This window comes from Globicephala melas, chromosome 11 (genome assembly GCF_963455315.2).
Source record: "Globicephala melas chromosome 11, mGloMel1.2, whole genome shotgun sequence".
In the NCBI taxonomy this organism is placed as follows: domain Eukaryota; kingdom Metazoa; phylum Chordata; class Mammalia; order Artiodactyla; family Delphinidae; genus Globicephala; species Globicephala melas.
The window spans coordinates 68234699-68254253 of record NC_083324.2 but is presented as its reverse complement, the minus strand read 5'-3'; the positions used below and the strand labels follow the sequence as shown (position 1 = coordinate 68254253).

At 50.2% G+C, this 19555-nt stretch overlaps 1 protein-coding gene across 4 annotated transcripts in view; it reads left to right on the top strand.

The window, feature by feature from the left end:
* The window catches only part of KIF6 (kinesin family member 6), a 389797-nt gene that overhangs the window by 356719 nt on the left and 13523 nt on the right, over nucleotides 1-19555 (top strand). For all 4 annotated transcript variants that reach the window (XM_060307977.1, XM_060307976.1, XM_060307978.1 and 1 more), the window contains 3 exons: nucleotides 10607-10691; nucleotides 11853-11988; nucleotides 14405-14502. In XM_060307977.1, the coding sequence (XP_060163960.1) occupies nucleotides 10607-10691; nucleotides 11853-11988; nucleotides 14405-14502 (319 nt within the window). The remainder of the gene's footprint in view (nucleotides 1-10606; nucleotides 10692-11852; nucleotides 11989-14404; nucleotides 14503-19555) is intronic.

Here is a 19555-nt window from a genome sequence, read left to right as displayed (position 1 = left end):
GATTCGATTTCAGCATGTGAATTTTGGAGGGGACACAGTCCATAACAATCAAACACAGTAGACAAAATTGTAACCTCTTGACTTCACCTGCAAAAATGTATCTGATAAAATATACCACGGCCGGCTCCTCCATCTGTGCTCTCTTGTGTTTGGCCAGTCTCAGCCCAGAAAAGTTCTTACTGTTTTGCAGGACCTATTCTGTTGCAAGCATAGTGGAGCTGGGTAAGACCTTCCTAAATCCCCAAGGAAGCTGATGATGAGTTTGGGGAAGACCTACCAACAAGAAACCAGGGTCGTCTGTGCTCAGATACAAACGATGGGTGCTTTGTGTTCCAAATAACCAACATAAAGCTCTAAGTGGTGCTCTGAAAATACTGATGTCTATTCAGAAAACCATGAGGGCACTGTTGTACGGAGAGCTGCGGGCAGGGGACACCCAGAGAGCAGAGCAGAGCAATTTCCATATAAATAAAGAAAAGGAAAAGAGAAGCAGGGAGAAGTGAATTGTATAGATAAAGTCTATGACCAACCATTGGGGATGAATCTGGCAATATCTGAAATCTGCAATATCTAGAAGATATGCAACCTCCACCACCTGGCAATTCCACGCCTAGGAACATATACCTGAGATGGTGTCACATGTGTGCCCGAGGGGGCACTCCTGGCAGCATTGTTCTTATCATAGCAGACAGTCAAACGAACAAGAACCAAGACAGGAGACCACGCAAAGGTCCCCCGTAGGGGGTGGATAAGGGAGCGAGAGCTGTGATACAGTCATACAGTGGAACACCTCAGAGAATTCAACATGGATAAACTAGATTTACGTGTAGCAGTGTGAATACGTCTCAAAAACACAATGGTGATTGAAAGAAAGAAAATTGCTGAAGGATATATATGGACCCATACCATTTGTGTAAATTCCAAAATTTTCAATAGTTTTTGTCGGGGGGGAGGGAATGGGAGCTTTGGACATGAAAGATTCATAAAACACACAAGTACAGGTGCACAGTCCGACAAACGGTTATAAAGAGAACACTCTGCCACCCCTTAAGTCAAGAAATGGCTAAGTAATGTTTACAGGGCACGAAAGACACAGAGTGCGAATATAAAAGCACGAAGGGAAGGCTATGCAGCTCCATCAGGACAGTGATGTTACCTTCAGGGAGGGAGGGTGGGGCTAGGGGAGGGCACAAAGGAGGCCTCCACCAATTCTGAACCGTTCTAGCTCCAAACAGAGCCCAAGTCTAAGGCAGCTGTGGCAAACTGCTGATTTTTAGATTATCCAAAATACTATTGTTATTATATCATTCTTTGAATATTTTTTTGTGTTTGTAATGGTTTATAATAATTTCTACGAAGGACTAGATTCCAACGGTTCAGAAATCAAACACAAATGACTGTTCTCGTGGAATCATTGTGTTGGTAGAAGTGGTAGTAAAAAGTGAATCCCAATTCAATCCCAATTCATCTTCATTTTCCTCACTACCGTTCATGTCAGGATCATTTTACTTAAAGAGGAAAACGGAAAGTTTACCGCCATTCATTTTCTCCTCCAGGTGCCTTGTATTCTCTGGGAGGGACTAACAGCTGCAGATGGTCTGCCTGCGTGTTGAACAATACAGGGGAAGGGCCTGTGAAGGCTGCTTTTTATTCCTCTCCCCCTGTTTCTATAAATCCTCACAATGGAGAGAGTTCTTCTCCTGCCCCTGGAAGAAACTGGGCAGCCCAGTAACTCAATTGTTCATTGTTAATTACCAGCAAAACAAACAACAACAAAAAAGACAGAAACTCACAATGGTCATTCTATATTGTAACTAGAGTCTCAATAGTTCAAATTTCACTGAAAGAAAAGACTTCCCTCCCTTTCCCCAGCTAAGGCCAACCACCAGAAAGAGAGGGACATGGTCAGCTTCTTCTCTCTCTAACTCACTTGCTAAGCTGTTTCCCCAGAAGGAGTTGGAGAGAAGAAGGAAGGGAGGAAAGGCAGTTGGTAAAGATCACACTGAACTGGTACCATTGTAACACGGCTTTGTGCTCTCTGGGCCCAGCAAATGTTCAAAGATGACTCTTGCTCTTTCGGGGTACTTCCACGGGTCCCTGGAGGCCCCTGACCCACACATTCCTTGTCTCGAGGGAATGCACCTCGTTCGGACAGTTGCTTACCTGTACAGGTCAGGGTCCAAACGGGAAGCAAGGGGCACTACTCAAATTAGCTATTGTGAAGAGAGTTGAATAAAGTCCTGTTGACAAAGGCGTGAGCAGAGGGTAGGGAAACCACAAAGGAGATCGCAGTACCCCAGAGGTAATAACAGCAGCCAGGCAGGAAGCATCAGGCCTAAGAGGGCAAGGGAATGAGCAGTTATGAAACTTGAAGACAGAAATGGCTGTGCAGCTATGGAGAACAATATGAAGTTTCCTTAAAAAACTACAAATAGAACTACCGTACAACCCAGCAGTCCCACTACTGAGCGTATACCCAGAGAAAACCATAATTCAAAAAGAGTCATGTACCACAATGTACACTGCAACACTGTTTACAATAGCCAGGACACGGAAGCAACCTAAGTGTCCATCGACAGATGAATGGGTAAAGAAGATGTGGCACATATATACAATGGAATATTTCTCAGCCATGAAAAGAAACAAAACTGAGTTATTTGTAGTGAGGTGGATGGACCTAGAATCTGTCATACAGAGTGAAGTAAGTCAGAAACAGAAAAACAAATACCGTATGCTAACACATATACATGGAATCTAAAAAAAAAAAAAAAAAATGGTTCTGAAGAACCTAGGGGCAGGACAGGAATAAAGACTCAGACTTAGAGAATGGACTTGAGGACACAGGGAGTGGGAAGGGTAAGCTGGGACAAAGTGAGAGAGTGGCGTGGACATATATACACCACCAAATGTAAACTAGATAGCTAGTGGGAAGCAGCCACATAGCACAGGGAGATCAGCTCGGTGCTTTGTGTCCACCTGGAGGGGTGGGATAGGGAGGGTGGGAGGGAGGCGCAAGAGGGAGGGGATATGGGGATATATGTATACGTATAGCCAATTCACTTTGTTATACAGCAGAAACTAACACACCATTGTAAAGCAATTATACTCTGATAAAGATGTTAAAAAAAAAAAAAGTAATGGCTGTGCAAAAAGGCTCTGGCCGTCTGATAGGAGCTGTGACCTTCAGTAAAGCAGGGCATCCAGCTCGTGGCCTCTACAGAGATGTCTGGTGAAAGAAATACCTCAGCCTGTCTCCTCCCATGCTCCAGTCCCTGCCCACGTTCCCCATCGGCTGAGTCCAGCCAGAGGGCGGAGGGCAAGGAAGCCCACTGTTCTAGCGGCCAGGCTCCTGGGGTGAGGAGCAGAAGAGGAGAGGGCGGAGAGTGGATTTGGAGAAGCAAAAGGAACAGGCCCAGCTCTCCCAGGCTTCCTGTAGTCCACCGCCAGGTTTGTTTCTCCTAAGGTCCCTCCAGGTGGCTTTATTAAAAGGGATCTAGGTTTTAAGTGGCGTGCCGGAGGGTCTGAGTGCTGTGCTGGACCCCGCTCACTCTGGCTCACGAGCACTGACCATGGGCATCTCCTCCCAGCTCCAGATTTGGGAGCACCATGCTGGTGGCGTGAAATCAGTCACACCACAAACACTGGCAAACACTACAAATCAGGGCTTTTTCTCTCCAGAGAGCTGGTTGTGACACATCTGCCAGCATGCCTCTGATCTCAGGTGACCCTAACTGGCTCTCCTCCATGCTGGAGCCCATGCTTTTGCCACAGAAATGGCACTCTGCTCTTCCTTCTCACCCAGCATCACATGCCCCACCCTCTAGAGTTCTTGAGGGGTGTCACAGTTCTGTCCACAACACACACACACAACACACCGTGCATACACAACACACCGTGCACACACAGCACACACCGTGCACACACAGCACACACCGTGCACACACACAAACACACGTCATGCGCACACACAACACACCGTGCACACACACAACACACCGTGCACACACACGGTACACACCATGCACACACACAACACACCGTGCACACACACAAACACACGCCATGCGCACACACACACCACACCACAAACACACAGATTCCCAAGAGTTCTCATCAACCTTTCTGAGCTGTCTCCTTCAAGCCCTCTCCCTACCTTGGGAAGGATCTCTACACACATTCCCCCCAGTGAAGCGGATAAGGTGGGCTGAAGGCAAACTACTAGGGTCTTTAAAAAAAATCTCCAGAAATTTCTTTGGGCCCTTTTCTAACGTCAATGTGCACATCTTGGTTGTCTGCCCACTCTTGCCACCTCACTTTGAAAATGTGCCAGTTCTACTGTGTAGTCTGTTTCCGACCTCACTTTTGACTCCGAAATACAACAAAATTTTGCCAAATGAACAGATTGGCTTACAAATTGCCTAGTAGCAGATAAGTTGTCCAAAAGTGGAGGGAGATGATTTTATGAAGGATTCTCAGTTCAATTCCTAGAAGTCCTAAAATTTCTTTTACAAGCCAATCAAGAGAATTGACCAAACCCCACTAATCATTATCATTAGAGGTTTTCACAGGAGGAAGGCCTGTGCTCACCCTCACAGGTGTGGGGAAAACTGCCCTCCCCAGCAGGTCATAGGTATCCTGAGAACACTCCAGACTCGCTGGGTCCAGTGTGACAAGGGTATAGCTGGGTTTTAGGGATGCCAAGCTACCTGCTAATGTCTCTCTGAAAAGCCACTGAGATTAAGAAATGTGGTCACCACTGGTCAGTGAGGCAAAAGTGACAAGAGGGTAGAATTGCCGACGGACTCGGGCTTGTAGAGAAACCCTGAGTTCAGTAATGTCGGCACACTTCTGAGGAGTGAGGAGGCCTCAGTGGGCTGGACGCAGGCAGGAGCAGCCTTTGCACAGGCCTGCCTCTGAAGGGGGTGGGGAGAGGGTACCAGGAGCCTCAGAAGGAGGTGCCAGGCTCTGAGTGGCTGCGCCCAGAGAATGCCGACCGGAACGCAGAGATGGGGCTGGGGTCCCAGCAGAAAGGACTGTGGAGAGCTGGGGGAAGGAGAGAGCTCCCATTTGAGCAGAGGTGATCGTGGTCGGGAAGTGAGTAAGGAGACGAGAAGCATCTTTCCTGGGAATGCGGGATGCTCCTGGGGTCTCCCTTGTATCGCTTGCAAGTCCACACTGACCCTCTGTGTGGGCCGCATCCTCCTCCGGGAATGCAGTGGAGGGGAGCGATGCCGAAGGAGAGAGGCCACCATCCCAGGGGTCTGGTCATGGGCAGAGAGGCCCAGAGTGGACGCAGAGGCAGTTACTCAGGAGGGAAGGGACGCAGCTGGCCTTCCATGGGCAGAGTCCAGGCTCCAAACCGGCATGGGGAAGGATTTTGATTGTGCTAAAGCTGGGCCAACTGTGCTCTTGGAGAGCGCCCCATACTCCCTGCGGGTAGGACAGCAGTGGTGAGTGGGGACCTGAGCAATGACTTGAGCCCTTGGTCCGCAGGGTATTCACCACGCCCTTGAGTCCGAGCCTGCTGCGGACAGCGATGGTGTTACACAAAATCAACACCAGGAGGCATGGTGGCCCTAAGCACCTGTCAGCGTGTGATTGCTCCAGCTGGCAATACATTTGAGCCATGAAACAGGAAATGGTCTGATCGGGAAGCCAGAATCTTTGCCTCTGAGCTGCTGACCATTGTGGTAATTGAGCTACTGACATCATCCATCTTGGGTAGAACAGACACTTTCACTTCGGAAGCAAGGGGAGGCTGTGATCTGGGCTCTGTGAGACAGTGTAGCCCAAGGAGGCCCAGAGTGGGTGTTCAGGGAGCGAATCCGTAGCTGGACAGCTAAGGCCACCTGCTGGAAGGCCTCCGTGGCTCTGCTGTCTCGTCTGCCACGGTACAGCCACGTAATTCATGGCCTTTCCCGCGCAGGGCACCGGCCTTTGCTCCTTGGAAGACCACAGGGCCCCTTTCGGCTGGCGCCTGGTTGGAAACGTCAATACCGCCTTCCTTAGGATTCCTAACACACAGTTAAGGAGACAAGCAGGCTGGCTCCGGGTGTTCTGGGGGCTGCCTTGCGGGGGCCAGGCCCCCGTGGGGAACGTGGGTAGCGAAGCTCCTCGCACCCATCAGGCGAGCTGCAGATACCCGGTGGGAGCAGCGTGCAGGCCGTGGTTTCGGTTAGGAAAGGGCAGTCTGCACAGGCTGGCACTCGGGGGAGAGACTGAGGCGTTTTGTCAGCCCCGGCCCCGCACCTGAAAGGCATTCATGGAAAAGAGCATCACCTTCAGATACCAAGGACGAGTCAATACCGACCTCAGTGATCTGCCCCATGGCTGCCTTCATTATGCCAGTCGCTTGCAAGGGAAATAGCACCAGCTTTGATGTCAGACAGAGCTGGGTCCTGACTCCAGCTCTTTTTACCAGTGGTGTGATCCCGGGGAAGATGACTTCCCCTGTCAGAACTCAGTTTCCCCATCTGTGATGGGCTTGTGATATAAGGGCCACAGAGCAGCCACGTGGTGGATATCGTTATTCAGAGATCCACCACCTGCAAGGGCCAAGTGCAGGCAGCCCAGCCCTACAGAGAGTGTGACTTCCTTGCTTCAAACCCCTGAGCTCCTTTGCCCCACAGTGGCTTCCCAAGGTCTGGAAGGTGGGCGGGGGGCAAAGGGCCATGTTGGCCCCCGTATAGCATCCTATATGAACCCCTGCAGGTCCTGCATCCTCAGGGACTCCTGCATGGAGTACTTGCACTGAAACTGGACACAGAGCCTTGAACGGTGTTTCTTAACAAGGGGCGAGCGTCGGAATCACGGGGGAACCTACCATCAAATCCTAACTCAGAACGCCTGGGGTAGGGCCCAGCAGTCTCTGCTTTTACAAGCACCTCAGGTGATTCTCAGGTGCACCCCCAGGAGACAGCCAGTGAATGAAAGAAATGAGATTCTGCACATTTCAGACATTTACTGACTGTAGGAGAGTTTTGGGGTGTGTGTGTGTGTGTGTGTGTGTGTGTGTGTGTGTGTGTGTGTGTGTAGGGTATGGGGAGGTGGGAAGAGAAGGTACAGTGGTCTTTCCAGTGACCCTGAAATCATGCCAGGTATGAGGGGACCCACAGGAGGCTGGCCTTCCCAGCAAGCACCCATTTGTTCTTGTGCTGCTGGTTCCAAACACCTGACACATCAGAGGTGGGGTCAGCCTGAGATGTGTGTGCCCTTGAGTCACCACGCCCTTGTAAGTTCCAGTTACTATTTGACTGCTCAGGGCTTCCTCCGTGTGTGACATTCAGATCTACAGCCGCTGGAATGAAGCCCTTCTTTTTCGCTTCTGTATTGTGTGGGAGACAGCTGCCCACACAGACTCACAGCGTGACCTCATGGGCCACTCGGGGCTATGACCTTCAGTGCTCCCATCCCAGCCAGAGTCCTGTGCTTGAAAGGAGGACTCCTTGTGCCTCCTGTCAGGTGACTGGAGCTTCTGTCCCTGGCCACAGTCCCAGCGGGCATGGGGACCTGCAAAGCGCAACTGCCCTTTACGTACTCCCTTTTCCTCTGTTCCTGCTCAGTCGTTTTGTCTGGTTCCCTTTGAGTTCCCAGCCCCTCTTTCTCTCGAGAGAGGGCTGATCAGCCAAGCCGCAGGAAGCAGCAGGAGCAGCCAGGGCCGTCTCCTGGTGAGGGCACAATGCATTTCACTCAGCAGACATCACTTTGGCGAGAGGCCCCTTTGGTTGTCATGGCAACGCGGGTAGCTTGTGTCTTGGGGGTACGCTGTGCCCTCATTCTGGCTGCCCAAGCTCCCTTGCCCCAGCTTTCTTTCCCAGATCCTTTCACCACCCTGGCGCCACCTCACATTAACTACGCTTCAGTTTGGAGCAGCTCTGTCTTGACCAGCAAAGCAACTACTTGGCTTGGCTATCAGAGGAACAGATCACACCATTCCTCCCCGCAACGCCCTCCAGCCTCTCAGCTGTCTCAAAGCCAACGTCCTTTCCAGGCCCTCAAGGTCCTACCTGATCTGGCCTCAGTTTCCTCACTGGCCCAGCCTTCACCCCAGAGCAGGGTCTTCACTGCATCTCTCAGGGGGTTCCTTGGTATGGGATCAAAAAGTGTTAAAAGGACAAAGGAGAGCCACAGCTTTTCTTTTTTAACAGACTCGGAGATACATGTGTCCATTTCTGAAACCATTAGGAAAGGAAATATTCTATTTCAAGTCCTACCGTTATCAGTTTGGTGTTGAGATACTTCCTTCAGTTTATCAGGTCTGACGTCTCCCAGAGAGGACAAGGGCCAGTGAGCACGGGCAGCATTGAGGGCACCCTGGACGCGGAGTCTGAACAAACAAAGCACTGGGGAGATACAAAGAGCAGAGGGACCAGTCCCTGCCCTCGAGGGGCTTCCGGTGCCTAGGCCTGGAGGACCATGGGTGACGAGGACAGGCAGTTTGGCTCATTAGGGCCACTAAGATGCACCAGCATGGGGGACAGCATAGCCTTCGGCTGGGAAGTCTATGGTATCTATGAGTGAGACACTTGCTCAGGGGTGAGACACTTGACACAAGGGACAGAGGGTAACAGGTGCCTGGCAGATAAAGAACAGAATTCTGATCCGCTTAGCGTATTTATCAATGAGTTAGATCACGACCTCAAAGCAGCCCAAAGGGAAAGAATAAGGCATGCCAGAATAAGGACCTCTCAGCAGGCTAAACCCCCAATAAATGGGAAATGTTGCCTTTGTGATTAAAAGGATAATCACACTGAAATAGAATGCGTTTCGACAACCACTCATAAATATAGGAACGTGGGTAAACTGGCTGCAAGCTTAACAGAAGACAGTGACAAACTGACATGGCCATGACAATGACGAAGCTGCTGAGAAACAAAAACAGTGCTGGGGGGCTGCCTGGTATAAACATCTAGCTCTTTGGAACCAGAAAAATTGGGTTCATATCCCAGCCCTACCACTTATTAGCTCTGTGACCTTGAGTTATTCACCAACCTCTCCGAGCCTCAGAATCTTACTGAAATGAGATGGTAATGCCTTCCCTGCTGAGTTATTTTGAGAATTAGCAATAAGACGAGTAGACCACCTAGCCCAGCGTCTAGTAGAACTTGGCAGAACCTGGAATATAGAAGGCGCTCGGTAAATGGTCATTGTTAGTAATTCACCTCCTATAGAAATATAGAACGTAAATTTTTCAAGGCTAGGAGAACTCTTCTCTACCCTGCCCCTCTCGGGCCTATCTGGAGTATGATGTCCAGATTCAGGCTCTGTACTTCAGATCGATTAGAAAGTCACCTTACTACTGAGCCCTTAGGTGAGAGAATTAGGCAGAGTCAGCCCGGGAATAAAGCTCCAGGCACCTGTGGTGTTTTGTTGTTGTTGCTGTTGCCGTTAAAGTATTTAAAGAACCATCAGATTAAGAAGGAGGACAAACCGTGCTGCTCCAGAGCTCCAAAGGAGAGGTGAAAAGAAGTTAGTGGGGCAGGTCTCAGCTCCAATTAAGAGGAAACAGAGCTGCCCGCAACGAGGCATGCTCAGTGTAAAGCACTCAGCCTCACCCCCGGCAGTATGGGGGGAGAAAGCAGATGTCCATCCTCAGAAATGTTATCGGAGGAATTTCTGAATCGAGAGCCTTGCAACCAGACAAACCTGGATTTGGATCCAGGCTCCTCAAGTTAGCCGCGCGGCCTTGGGCAGGTTAACCTCTTTGAACCTCCATGCCCTTATCTGTGAAAGGGGAGCAATAATACCTCCAATGTACCAGAAGGATTAAGTCTGATCATGTCCAGAAAGCACCTAGCGTGTGATAGAGTCTCCCCTCCAAAGAGTAAAAAGTGGGGCTGCATGACTCCGAAGACGCCTTCTGAGGCTGAGAAATGCAGTACAACCACCGAGAGCCTCCTGGGAAGATAGACAGACCCCACCCACCAGGCTAGGAAAGGATGGGCTCCAGACGAGCACACAAGCCACCAGAGCAGGCAACCCGGCAACCAGCAGTGACAGCTGGCGTGTCTGGGGGCGCAGCCCTCACCTAGGACTTGCCAGGGTCCTGTGGGCAGGGCGTCTGAGCGTGGTTCTCAGCCCTGGGTGCACAGTGGGTTAATCGGGCTTAGAACCACTGCTTCAGAGGGAAGTCAGAAACGGGAGACATGATTTGAGGCTGGAGAATTCGGCACCTCAGCTGATGCAAAGTAAGATGTGAGCCGTTTCAGTGATGCCTTCTTGGTTTATGAAGGGCTCAGTATCAGAGGAGGGGGAGATGGTGTTTTGCATCTTCCCTGGGGACTCAAGAGGAAACGAGTGAACTCCATGGTAAAAGGATTGGTAGCGATATAAGGAAGAATTCCCTTCCAGTGACAGATGTGGGACAGTGGGAGGGACAGTGGATGGAGCATAATCATGGAACCCTCCTCTGGGGCTCTCAGCCGCGCAGAGGTTGCCACCCAGAGGAGGTGGGTAAAGCCGGCGCCCATCCAAAGGCCCCAGAAGGACTCACAGGGTCCCCTTTCACCTGGGACGCACGATGACTGTGTCATCCGCTCTAAACATCACACTCTCCCTTGACCTTTCTTCCTCGCTGGAGGGAATCATCAGCATCTCCCTTCTCCAGGTATCTCAGAAAACACACCCGTGCCCTCGACGCCAGACCTGCTGGAAGAGAAGCTGCGATCACAACTGCAGGAAGAAAAGAAAAGGTGCCCTTTCTTTTCGCCACACACACCGTGACCCCAGCCCCTCGGGGCCACCTGGAGCTGTGGGGCAGGGCAGGGTGGCCACGCCCGTCCCAAGCCTGCAGCTACCCTGGAAGCGGGTCCTAAAATAGCTGGAGGAGGTGCCACCTTTCAGCAGGCGGTCGTGAGATGCAGGAAGCCGAGGCAGGGTGAGGCTGGAGTGGGGAGCAGAAGGCCCAGCCAGGCTCCAGCGCTGGGACCCCCGAATCTGGCAGGGAGAGCAGCCTCTGCAGCCCCAGCCCAGGCTGCAGCCCAGGAAGCGGCGAGTCTTGTCTGCTGCTGCCCTCTAGGGGAGCCCAGAAGTATGACCACGGAGGACCTCCTTCCCCCCACTTCTCTCCTGAGGCTCCTATCTGCAAGGTGTCCAGAGAATATCAGACCCTCCTGCGGCCATTTAGGGCCCCAGAATGATTTAACCTGCAGAGCGAGGAACCTCAAGCATAAACAGACATCTGGTCATTACTGGTACAAGCTTCTCAGTTCATTCATTCATTTAGGCATTCAACAGCTATCTCCTCTGCCACGGAGACGTTTGGGGGAAACCAAACAAGAAACCTTCCTTACTCTCAAGGGGGCGATGCTGTCACTGTAACACACACCACCCACCCCTGGGCTGGCTAGGCATGTACCCTGAGCGCCCCCTGTCACACTGCCCCCACCCCCAGATGGCCTGGGTTCAAACCCTTGCTCCGCTGTTTATTAGCTCGGTGCCGTAGAGCAAGTTCCTTAACCTCTCCATGCCTCAGGTTCCACATCTGTAAAGGGGAGATGATGATAATAGCGCCTTCCCCATAGGGTTGTGAAGAGGATTGAATGAGTTTATAGACGGCAAGGGCCTAGAGCAACGCCTGCCCTTCAGTGCCCAGTAATGGTACTTGTCCTTCTTGGAGAGGGGTTAGTCCTGTCACACACAGAGCCCCGCGGCCCACTGGACAGAAACACCTGGCTGTGGGCTCACATGCTGGCGCCATACTCTGGCCTGGGTGGGCAACTGTAAGGTCCCAGCCCCAGGCACCGGGGCTGCACGGCCAGGCTTCTGAGGCTCAGGCCCTGCCGCCGCCAGTCTCTTTAGAGCCCTCCCTCCCTGCCAGTGACTTTCAAGACTCCTCTCTGACTCCACTGCAGGTATAAAGCAATGTTCACGCACCTGAAGGCGCTGAAGGTGGAGATTGAGCATTTGCAGCTACTCATGGACAAAGCCAGGGTGAAGCTGCAGAAAGAGTTTGAAGCCTGGTGGGCAGAGGAGGCCACCAGCCTGCAGGTACTGGCAGCCATGCCCCTCACTGCCCCAGAGCCCACCCTCCTGCTGGGGCCTGAGGAACGTCAGGGCAGCCAGGGAGGGGCCAGACCCCCAGCCCCATGGTGGGGCGGAGCAGAGGAAAAAGAATGGGGGCTTAGACCCGCAGTGCACGTGCTCTCAGCCCCTACCTCCTGAAGCGAGGGCTCGTTTTAGTAACAAGGAACGTGAGTGGTCAGGGGCTCACCGTTTCCTTGCTAGTGCCTGACGCATAGAAATGCAGGGGGTGGGAGGTGTAGCTCCCCAAGCCGATGGATTGCCACCATTGCTTCCGGAGACGGAGTGACAACACTGATTGTTCTTTATTAGTCATATATATGCACGTATGTGTGTGTATATATATATATGGTATACATTTTAGAAAATACAGAAAAACACAAGGTGAAATCACCATAATCCCACCATTTAAGGATAATCGATATTAATATGTTGGATTATATTATTTTATATTTTTATGCATATACAACCATATGCTTTTATAAAAATAGAATCATATTAGTCTTCAAGTATCACAAACGGCTTTTGTTTTCACTTAGTGGTCCAGCATGCCACCTCTTCCATGGCATGACGCCATGACATCATTCCAGTGCTGTCACTGTTCAAGCATATGGATTTATTCTAATATATTTAATCTCCCGTTGTTTAATGCTTAGGTTGTTTGGGGGTCGTTTCACTAGAAAAGTATTTGAAGATACATTTTTGCATATTTCCTAGACAAATTCCTAGAAGTTCTCTATAATATTATGAAGGCTAAAGAACCAGTTAAGAAACGTTAGTACACACCCCCAGTTCCAACTGTCCTCATGTGACCCCTCAGCTGTGTATAATAAAAGAGATGACATACACATAATCCTACCACTTTTGTGGCTGGAAGAACCCTTAGAAATTCTCTAACAGGCTGATTGTGTCATTTTAAGGACAAGAAACTGAGAGCCAGAAAAGATAGTGTCCCAAGGACAAAACCGAGCAGTAACCCGTACATTACCGAGTGGCCTCGTGACCAGACGATGGAGAAACATATTTGGATAAAACTAAATACACAAGATGACAAATAAAACCAATAAGATGGAAATGCAGTTATCACAATATTTTAGCAGCACAGTTATGGTATAGTAATATGTATACCATTTGACAGATGCATTAATTAATAAGATCTGGGGGGCTCAATATTTACCACAATTTCAAAGTAGTGATGAACACAGTATTTCAAGATTTCTGCAACAACTGTAATGTGATCTGAAAATATCTGTAATTTCTACTGGTGGCGGAGTCACTGGTACCACCCATTCTACTGTGGTGTGTTGTCTACATTTAATCATCAAAAGATATGTTAAATTTCAGGTAGAAGTTAGGAAGAATAAAGATGTCATTGGTTCCCAGTCACGTTCACAGTGCCCCTGCTCTCCAGTTAAGAAGCCTCCCTCGGGAGGTCATCAGTGGGTGAGACCGTCAGCCACTGCTGGTGCCCATGGGCATCCGGCCACTGGACAGTGATGAGGGTTCTCCCATCATCCCGTATGACCCAGTTGAGGCTGATGGATTCAGACCGTTTATTACTTGCATAGACAGTGAAAGGCAGGGTAGCCAAGCTGTCAGCTCCCTGTGCCCTCCACGCCACAGGATGTCATTGAAACAGAAGGGACCAGGTGACCACAGCAGGGATGATGGGGCGCCCTGTAGCAATTCCATGCAGCCACTGAGCCATTTTATAGCCGGCGGATATACCCTGAGTGGGGCAGGCAAGAAGCCTTAACCCTCATTAGAACATAGGAGGTGATGAGAAACTGTCCCATGACGGCCTCTGAGCGAGATGGCGAGGAAGTGGGAGACGGCCTGGCAGCAGCTGCTCACAAGCCTCCCGTGCTCTCATGTTCTGGGAGAAGCGCGGGGCATTCTGCTACGACTCAGATCCGCTGGGGTTTCATCGCTGCTCAGGAGACCTGGGTGGAGACACGCAAGGTTTCCAGGACCCTGCTGGAGCTGCCCCCACATGCACGATGAATGCATCGCTCCTGACTCTGCCAGCATCTCTTTGGGACGAGGGAAAGCAAAGCCAGAAAGGAGTTCTGGAGAACTGTCAGACCACATTTTAAACACTTTTTCTTAACTTTAAAAAGTAATACAGGCTCAATATGGAGAACTTAGAAAACACGGAAAAGCACAAAGAATAAATCAAACATTACCCATCATCCTGCCATCCAAAGAGAATGTTGTGATGCCCCTCATTAAGGTCATGACTACCTCTAGATTTTTTTTTTCCCACACATGTACATACAACTTTTCTAGCTGGCTTTTTCCCTTTAAGAAATAACATCAAAGACATTTTCCCCATGTCATTAGATTCATGCTTACACTGTGAAACTTTCTCTTGGACCAACAGGTAAACTCCCCAGCGGTGAATTCACTGAATCACATGAAACCCTTTCCCCAGACGCCAGAATCCCAGCACGAAAGGTCCCAGCTTCTCTCTAGCAAAAGGTAAGGGGAGAACCCTGCGACAGGGTTGGGATGCCCAGAAAAGAGGCCCTACCTCTCCTCAACCCAGTCTTGATGCTCTAAGTGAAGGCTGCCTGATCCGGGAAGATGAGTGACTTTCACTGTTAAATTAGTTGAAAATACTCAGGCCAGTGGCTCTCAGGCTTTACTGGAGTACCGCGCCCCCTTCCCCCCACCCCGGCCCTTTCCCTCCGGCTCTGACAGCCAGTGAACCTACTGCCACAGTGACAAGAGAAGCAGTTTAACCAAACTGTGCAAGCCCTGGTCCTGCCGCTGGGTGGGAAGAAGCGGTTGGCAGTAGTGGGAGGGGAGAGGGAGGGGGGAACTGTGGAGGGGATGTTGGGTAAGGCAGAGGGGAGTCAGCCTGCCAGGACTCAGGAACCTCTGGTTAGTGACTCTGTCCTAGCACAGACTCAGGAGAGACGTGGGCAGCCTCCCGTGAGGACGCCCAGAACCAGTGTCCCTGAGTGATGGCATGAGCCAGCACAGACTATACTTCCCACACACACACCTTCTGAAGGCAGGTTCCTTCTCATGCCACCCACGTTATTGTCTCTTTCCAACCGCACAGCGCGGGCGGTAGAGCCAATGACACCTGCGTCATCCATCCTGCATCTCTGAGACGGGCCCACTGTCCGCATGGCAGAGACCAGGCCAGCACGAGTGGGGCCTCGGCCTCGACTGCCAAGGAACGCTCCTTGCCTGGGTCTGAGCAGAGCTGAGTTCTCACGTTGGAAATGTGAAATAGAGCTTTTTAAAAGGGGTTGGGGAGAGGGTTGCCAGACGGTGTCCCTGATCCGATGATGTGATGAGAATGGCAATGACCTCTGTGGTCTCCTTTTCAAAAACCCATAACCCTGGTTGAGTCATGAGGAAAACGTCAGACAAGTCCCCGTCGAGGGGCATTCTGCAAAATACCTGACCAGTACTCCTCAAAACTGTCAAGGGCAAGAAAATTCTGAGAAACTGTCACAGACAAGAGGAGCCTAAGGAGATATGATGGCCAAATGTAATGTGCTATCCTGGATGGGAACTAGATCAGAAACACTAAGAAAATCCAAATAACGAACAGACGGTAGTTAATAATAATGTATCAGTATTGGTTCCTTAGTTGTGACAAATGTACCACACTAATATAAGATTATATAATGAGGGAAATTGGGTATGGGGTATAGGGGAACTCTCTGTACTATCTTTGCAACTTTTCTCTAAATCTGAAACTATTCTTAAAACAAAACAGCCAACCAGAGAGCTGTCCACCACCTGGCTGACATTTTCCCTGGACCTCTTCACATCCCCCAACCTGGCCCTCAGGGCCAGCACTTCGGCTTGTATTCTAGCTTTAGGAAACATCTCCTACGTGAGCCCCTAAGCCCCAGGTTAACAGCCGGCAAGGTATGTTCTGTTTGGCTACGCTGGTGTTTTAAAAGGCAGTGTAGGTCCACGAAAGAAAAAATTGATAAGTTTGACTATCTTCATATGGAAAATGCTGCTCTGTGAAAGACACTGTTAAGAGAATGAAAAGACAAACCACAGACTGGGAGAAAATATTTGAAAAACATATATAAATGGGCAAAAGATCTGAACAGCCACCTCACCAAAGAAGATATACAGGTGGCAAATAAGTGTATGACAGGATGCTCCACATCATATGTCATTGCGGAAATACAAATTAAAGCAATAATGAGACACCATTCCACACCTATGAGAATGGCTAAAATAAAATAAAACTAAAAAATAATAATAATAAAAAAATAAAATAAAACTGACACCACCAAATGCTGGTGAGGATGTGGAGCAACAGGAACCCTTGTTCATTGCTGATGGGAAGGCGCAGCCTCTTGGGAAAACAGTTTGGTGGTTTCTTACTAAACTAAACATACTCTTACCATACGATTCATCAGTCATGCCCCTTGGTGTTTACTGAAATGAGTTGAAAACTCACATCCACACTTACATATGGTTGTTTACAGCTTTATTCATAATTGCCTAAAACTGGAAGCAACCAAGGTATCCTTCAAAAGGTGAATGGAAAAACAAGACAAACGGTACCTCCATATTTAATGATAAAAAGAAATGAGCTATTGAGCCATGAAAATACGTGGAGGAAACTTAAATGCATATCACTAAGCGACGAAGCCAGTCTGAAAAGGCTACATACTGTGTGATTCCAGCTATGACATTCTGGAAAGGGCAAACCTATGCACACAGGTAGAAAGATCAGAGAGAGGGAGAGAGGGCAGGGGTGGGAAGGATGAATAGGGAGAACACAGGGGATTTTTAAGGCAGTGAAACTATGCTGTAGGATACTGTAATGATGGATATACAATAGTATGCATTTGTCAAAATCCATAGAATCGTACAACAGAAAGAGTGAACCCCGACGTAAGCTGTGGACATCAGTTAATAATGATGGTTCATCAGTTGTAATGAATGTACAACACTAATGCAAGATGTTAGTAATAGGGGAAAATACAAGCCGGGAGAGAGAGGATACATGCGAATTCTCTGTACTATTTGCTTAATATTCTGTAAACCTAAAACTTTTGTAAGAAAAATAGTCCATTCATTTTTTAAAAAAACTTAAAGGCAGTGTAAGTAGGCAGCTGCACTTCTCCGTGGCAATACAGAGCTTGGCATTAGTGTCCCACACTTGCCCTCTCTGTGCCTTCCCTTGGGTACCTGCTAATCCCTGGGATACTTGAGTTTCCAACCCCTAATGCCTTCCTGCTGCCCCACTCTGGGCCCCCTCCCTGAAACCCCAGGACTCCACAGAGCATGTTTAAAAAACACTAGTCCAGCCAGCCCAGAGCTTGCCCCAGTCATTGCTCTGGCTCTGGCTCCGATCCGAGCCTCTCGAGTGTCCGCCACACGAGACTAAGCCCTCCTCCCCAGTGGGAGGCTTCTCAGAACCCCTGACTATTTCTCCAGCTTCTTTTCTGATCTCTTCCAAGCTCCTACTGGTAGGAGTATCCTGCCCAGCAAACAGGAAGCTCCAGCTCTAATTTTTCTTTTGCTTCAAGACAATGAAGTGTGTGTGTGTGTGTGCGTGCGTGTGTGTGCGCGTGTGAGTGTGTGTGTGTGCGCGTGTGAGTGTGTGTGTGAGAGAGAGAGTGTGTGTGTGAGTGTGTGTATGTGTGTGTGTGAGTGTGTGTGTGTGTGTGTGTGTTGGGAAAGGCCCGGTGAAACTACTCCAGGGCTATAAGGTAGACATAGACCGTGCCTGCCAAGTGAAGCTCAGAACCTTGAATTTCAAAGGCGTGTATCAGGTTACCTATAGGAGCTTCTCCCAAAATCATGCTCCCTGAGCTCTACCCCCAGCACTTTTGATGATGCTGGAAGGAGGGTCTTTGGGGAGTGGACTCTCAGGCAGGCTCGGGGCACTGTTCAGTCTCTGTCATCTGTGGTGGCAGCCGGTGCTCGGGTGGGATCTCTAACCTTCGGCAGAGATAACCAAGTGTCCTGAGAAGTGTCTGTTAAGATGTCTCGGCTATGAGAGGTCGGCACCCCTAAATTCCTTCGCACAGAGTAGTTCAGATACCGTTCATTGTGGGCGGAAAGGTTACAGTGGACAGGTGAGAGGAGAAGGGTCCTGCTAGAGACTGGCAAGGGCAAGGTCTTGGGCTCCTCCTCTGATAAAGAAGTCACCTGCCACTGCTTTAAAAAGCTGGCAGAGGGGCTTCCCTGGTGGCGCAGTGGTTGAGAGTCCGCCTGCCGATGCAGGGGACACCGGTTCGTGCCCCGGTCCGGGAAGATCCCACATGCCGCGGAGCGGCTGGGCCCGTGAGCCATGGCCGCTGAGCCTGCGCATCCGGAGCCTGTGCTCCGCAACGGGAGAGGCCACAACAGTGAGAGGCCCACGTACCGCAAAAAAAAAAAAAAAAAAAGCTGGCAGAGAAGAGCTCACAGAGCTCTACCAGGGGTGAGGCAGGGAGGAGACCCTGCCCCTGGTCATTGTGGCTTCGCAGACATTCTCTGTGAACAGCCAACTGTGGAGGATTAGTTGTTGGCGTCCGTAAATTCTCCAAGGAGGCTTCTCCAAGGCTCTCCTCTCTGACGGTAATCACATCTCCTGTGAGGGCTCTAAGGGCCAGGAACTGAACACGTGTGTGACGTATGTGCTATCATTGCGCCCATTTTACAGATGCGAACACTCTGGCTCCGAGAGATCAACTAACTTGCTAGGGTCACCCAGCTAATGAGAGGTGAGACCAGGACTGGAACCCAGGCCTGTCAGCATCCGGCCCCCCCTCTCCCCTCACTCCTCACATCAGTTTCCTTTAACCTTAATGACCATGACCATCCTTTAGGGACACGTGCGTATCCTGTTGTTTAGTAGAAGGTGACATTTTCCCACTCATATTCTGCACTATTTTGTACAAATGTGTTTTCCTCATATTCATCCAAGTGCCAGGTCCTCCTGCTTGGGGTCTCCATTCTTTCCATGTGTCCACGATCTGATTTTCCCAAGAGACCAAGATTTTCAAAGAGCAAAATTATGGCTCCTAAGAAGGCCAACCTCTGACTGGAAAACCAGAGCTCCCTTGGATTGGGAACTCCAATCCAAGGATGGGATGATTGGCCCCATCGTTTCAGTTGAGAAACCCTGAAATCAATCCTATTTCACTAATGAGAAAACTGAGGCCCAGGAAGGGAACGTGATGCTCTGAACTCTGTGGTTAACAATGGGACGAGCTGCAGCTTCAGCCTGAACTCCAGGCTCCATGTCGAGCCACGGTTTTTCCTTCCTTCCTTGCCCCCCGGCCCCCCATGCTCCCCTGCCTCCCCCTCTCTCCCCCTCTCTCCTCCTCACTCCTTCACTCCCTTCTTCCCCTCACTTTCCCCCACTTTCTTTTTTTTTTTTTTTTTTGGTACACGGGCCTCTCACTGTTGTGGCCTCTCCCATTGTGGAGCACAGGCTCCGGACGCACAGGCTCAGCGGCCATGGCTCACGGACCCAGTCTCTCCGCGGCATGTGGGATCTTCCCAGACCGGGGCACGAACCTGTGTCCCCTGCATTGGCAGGCGAACTCTC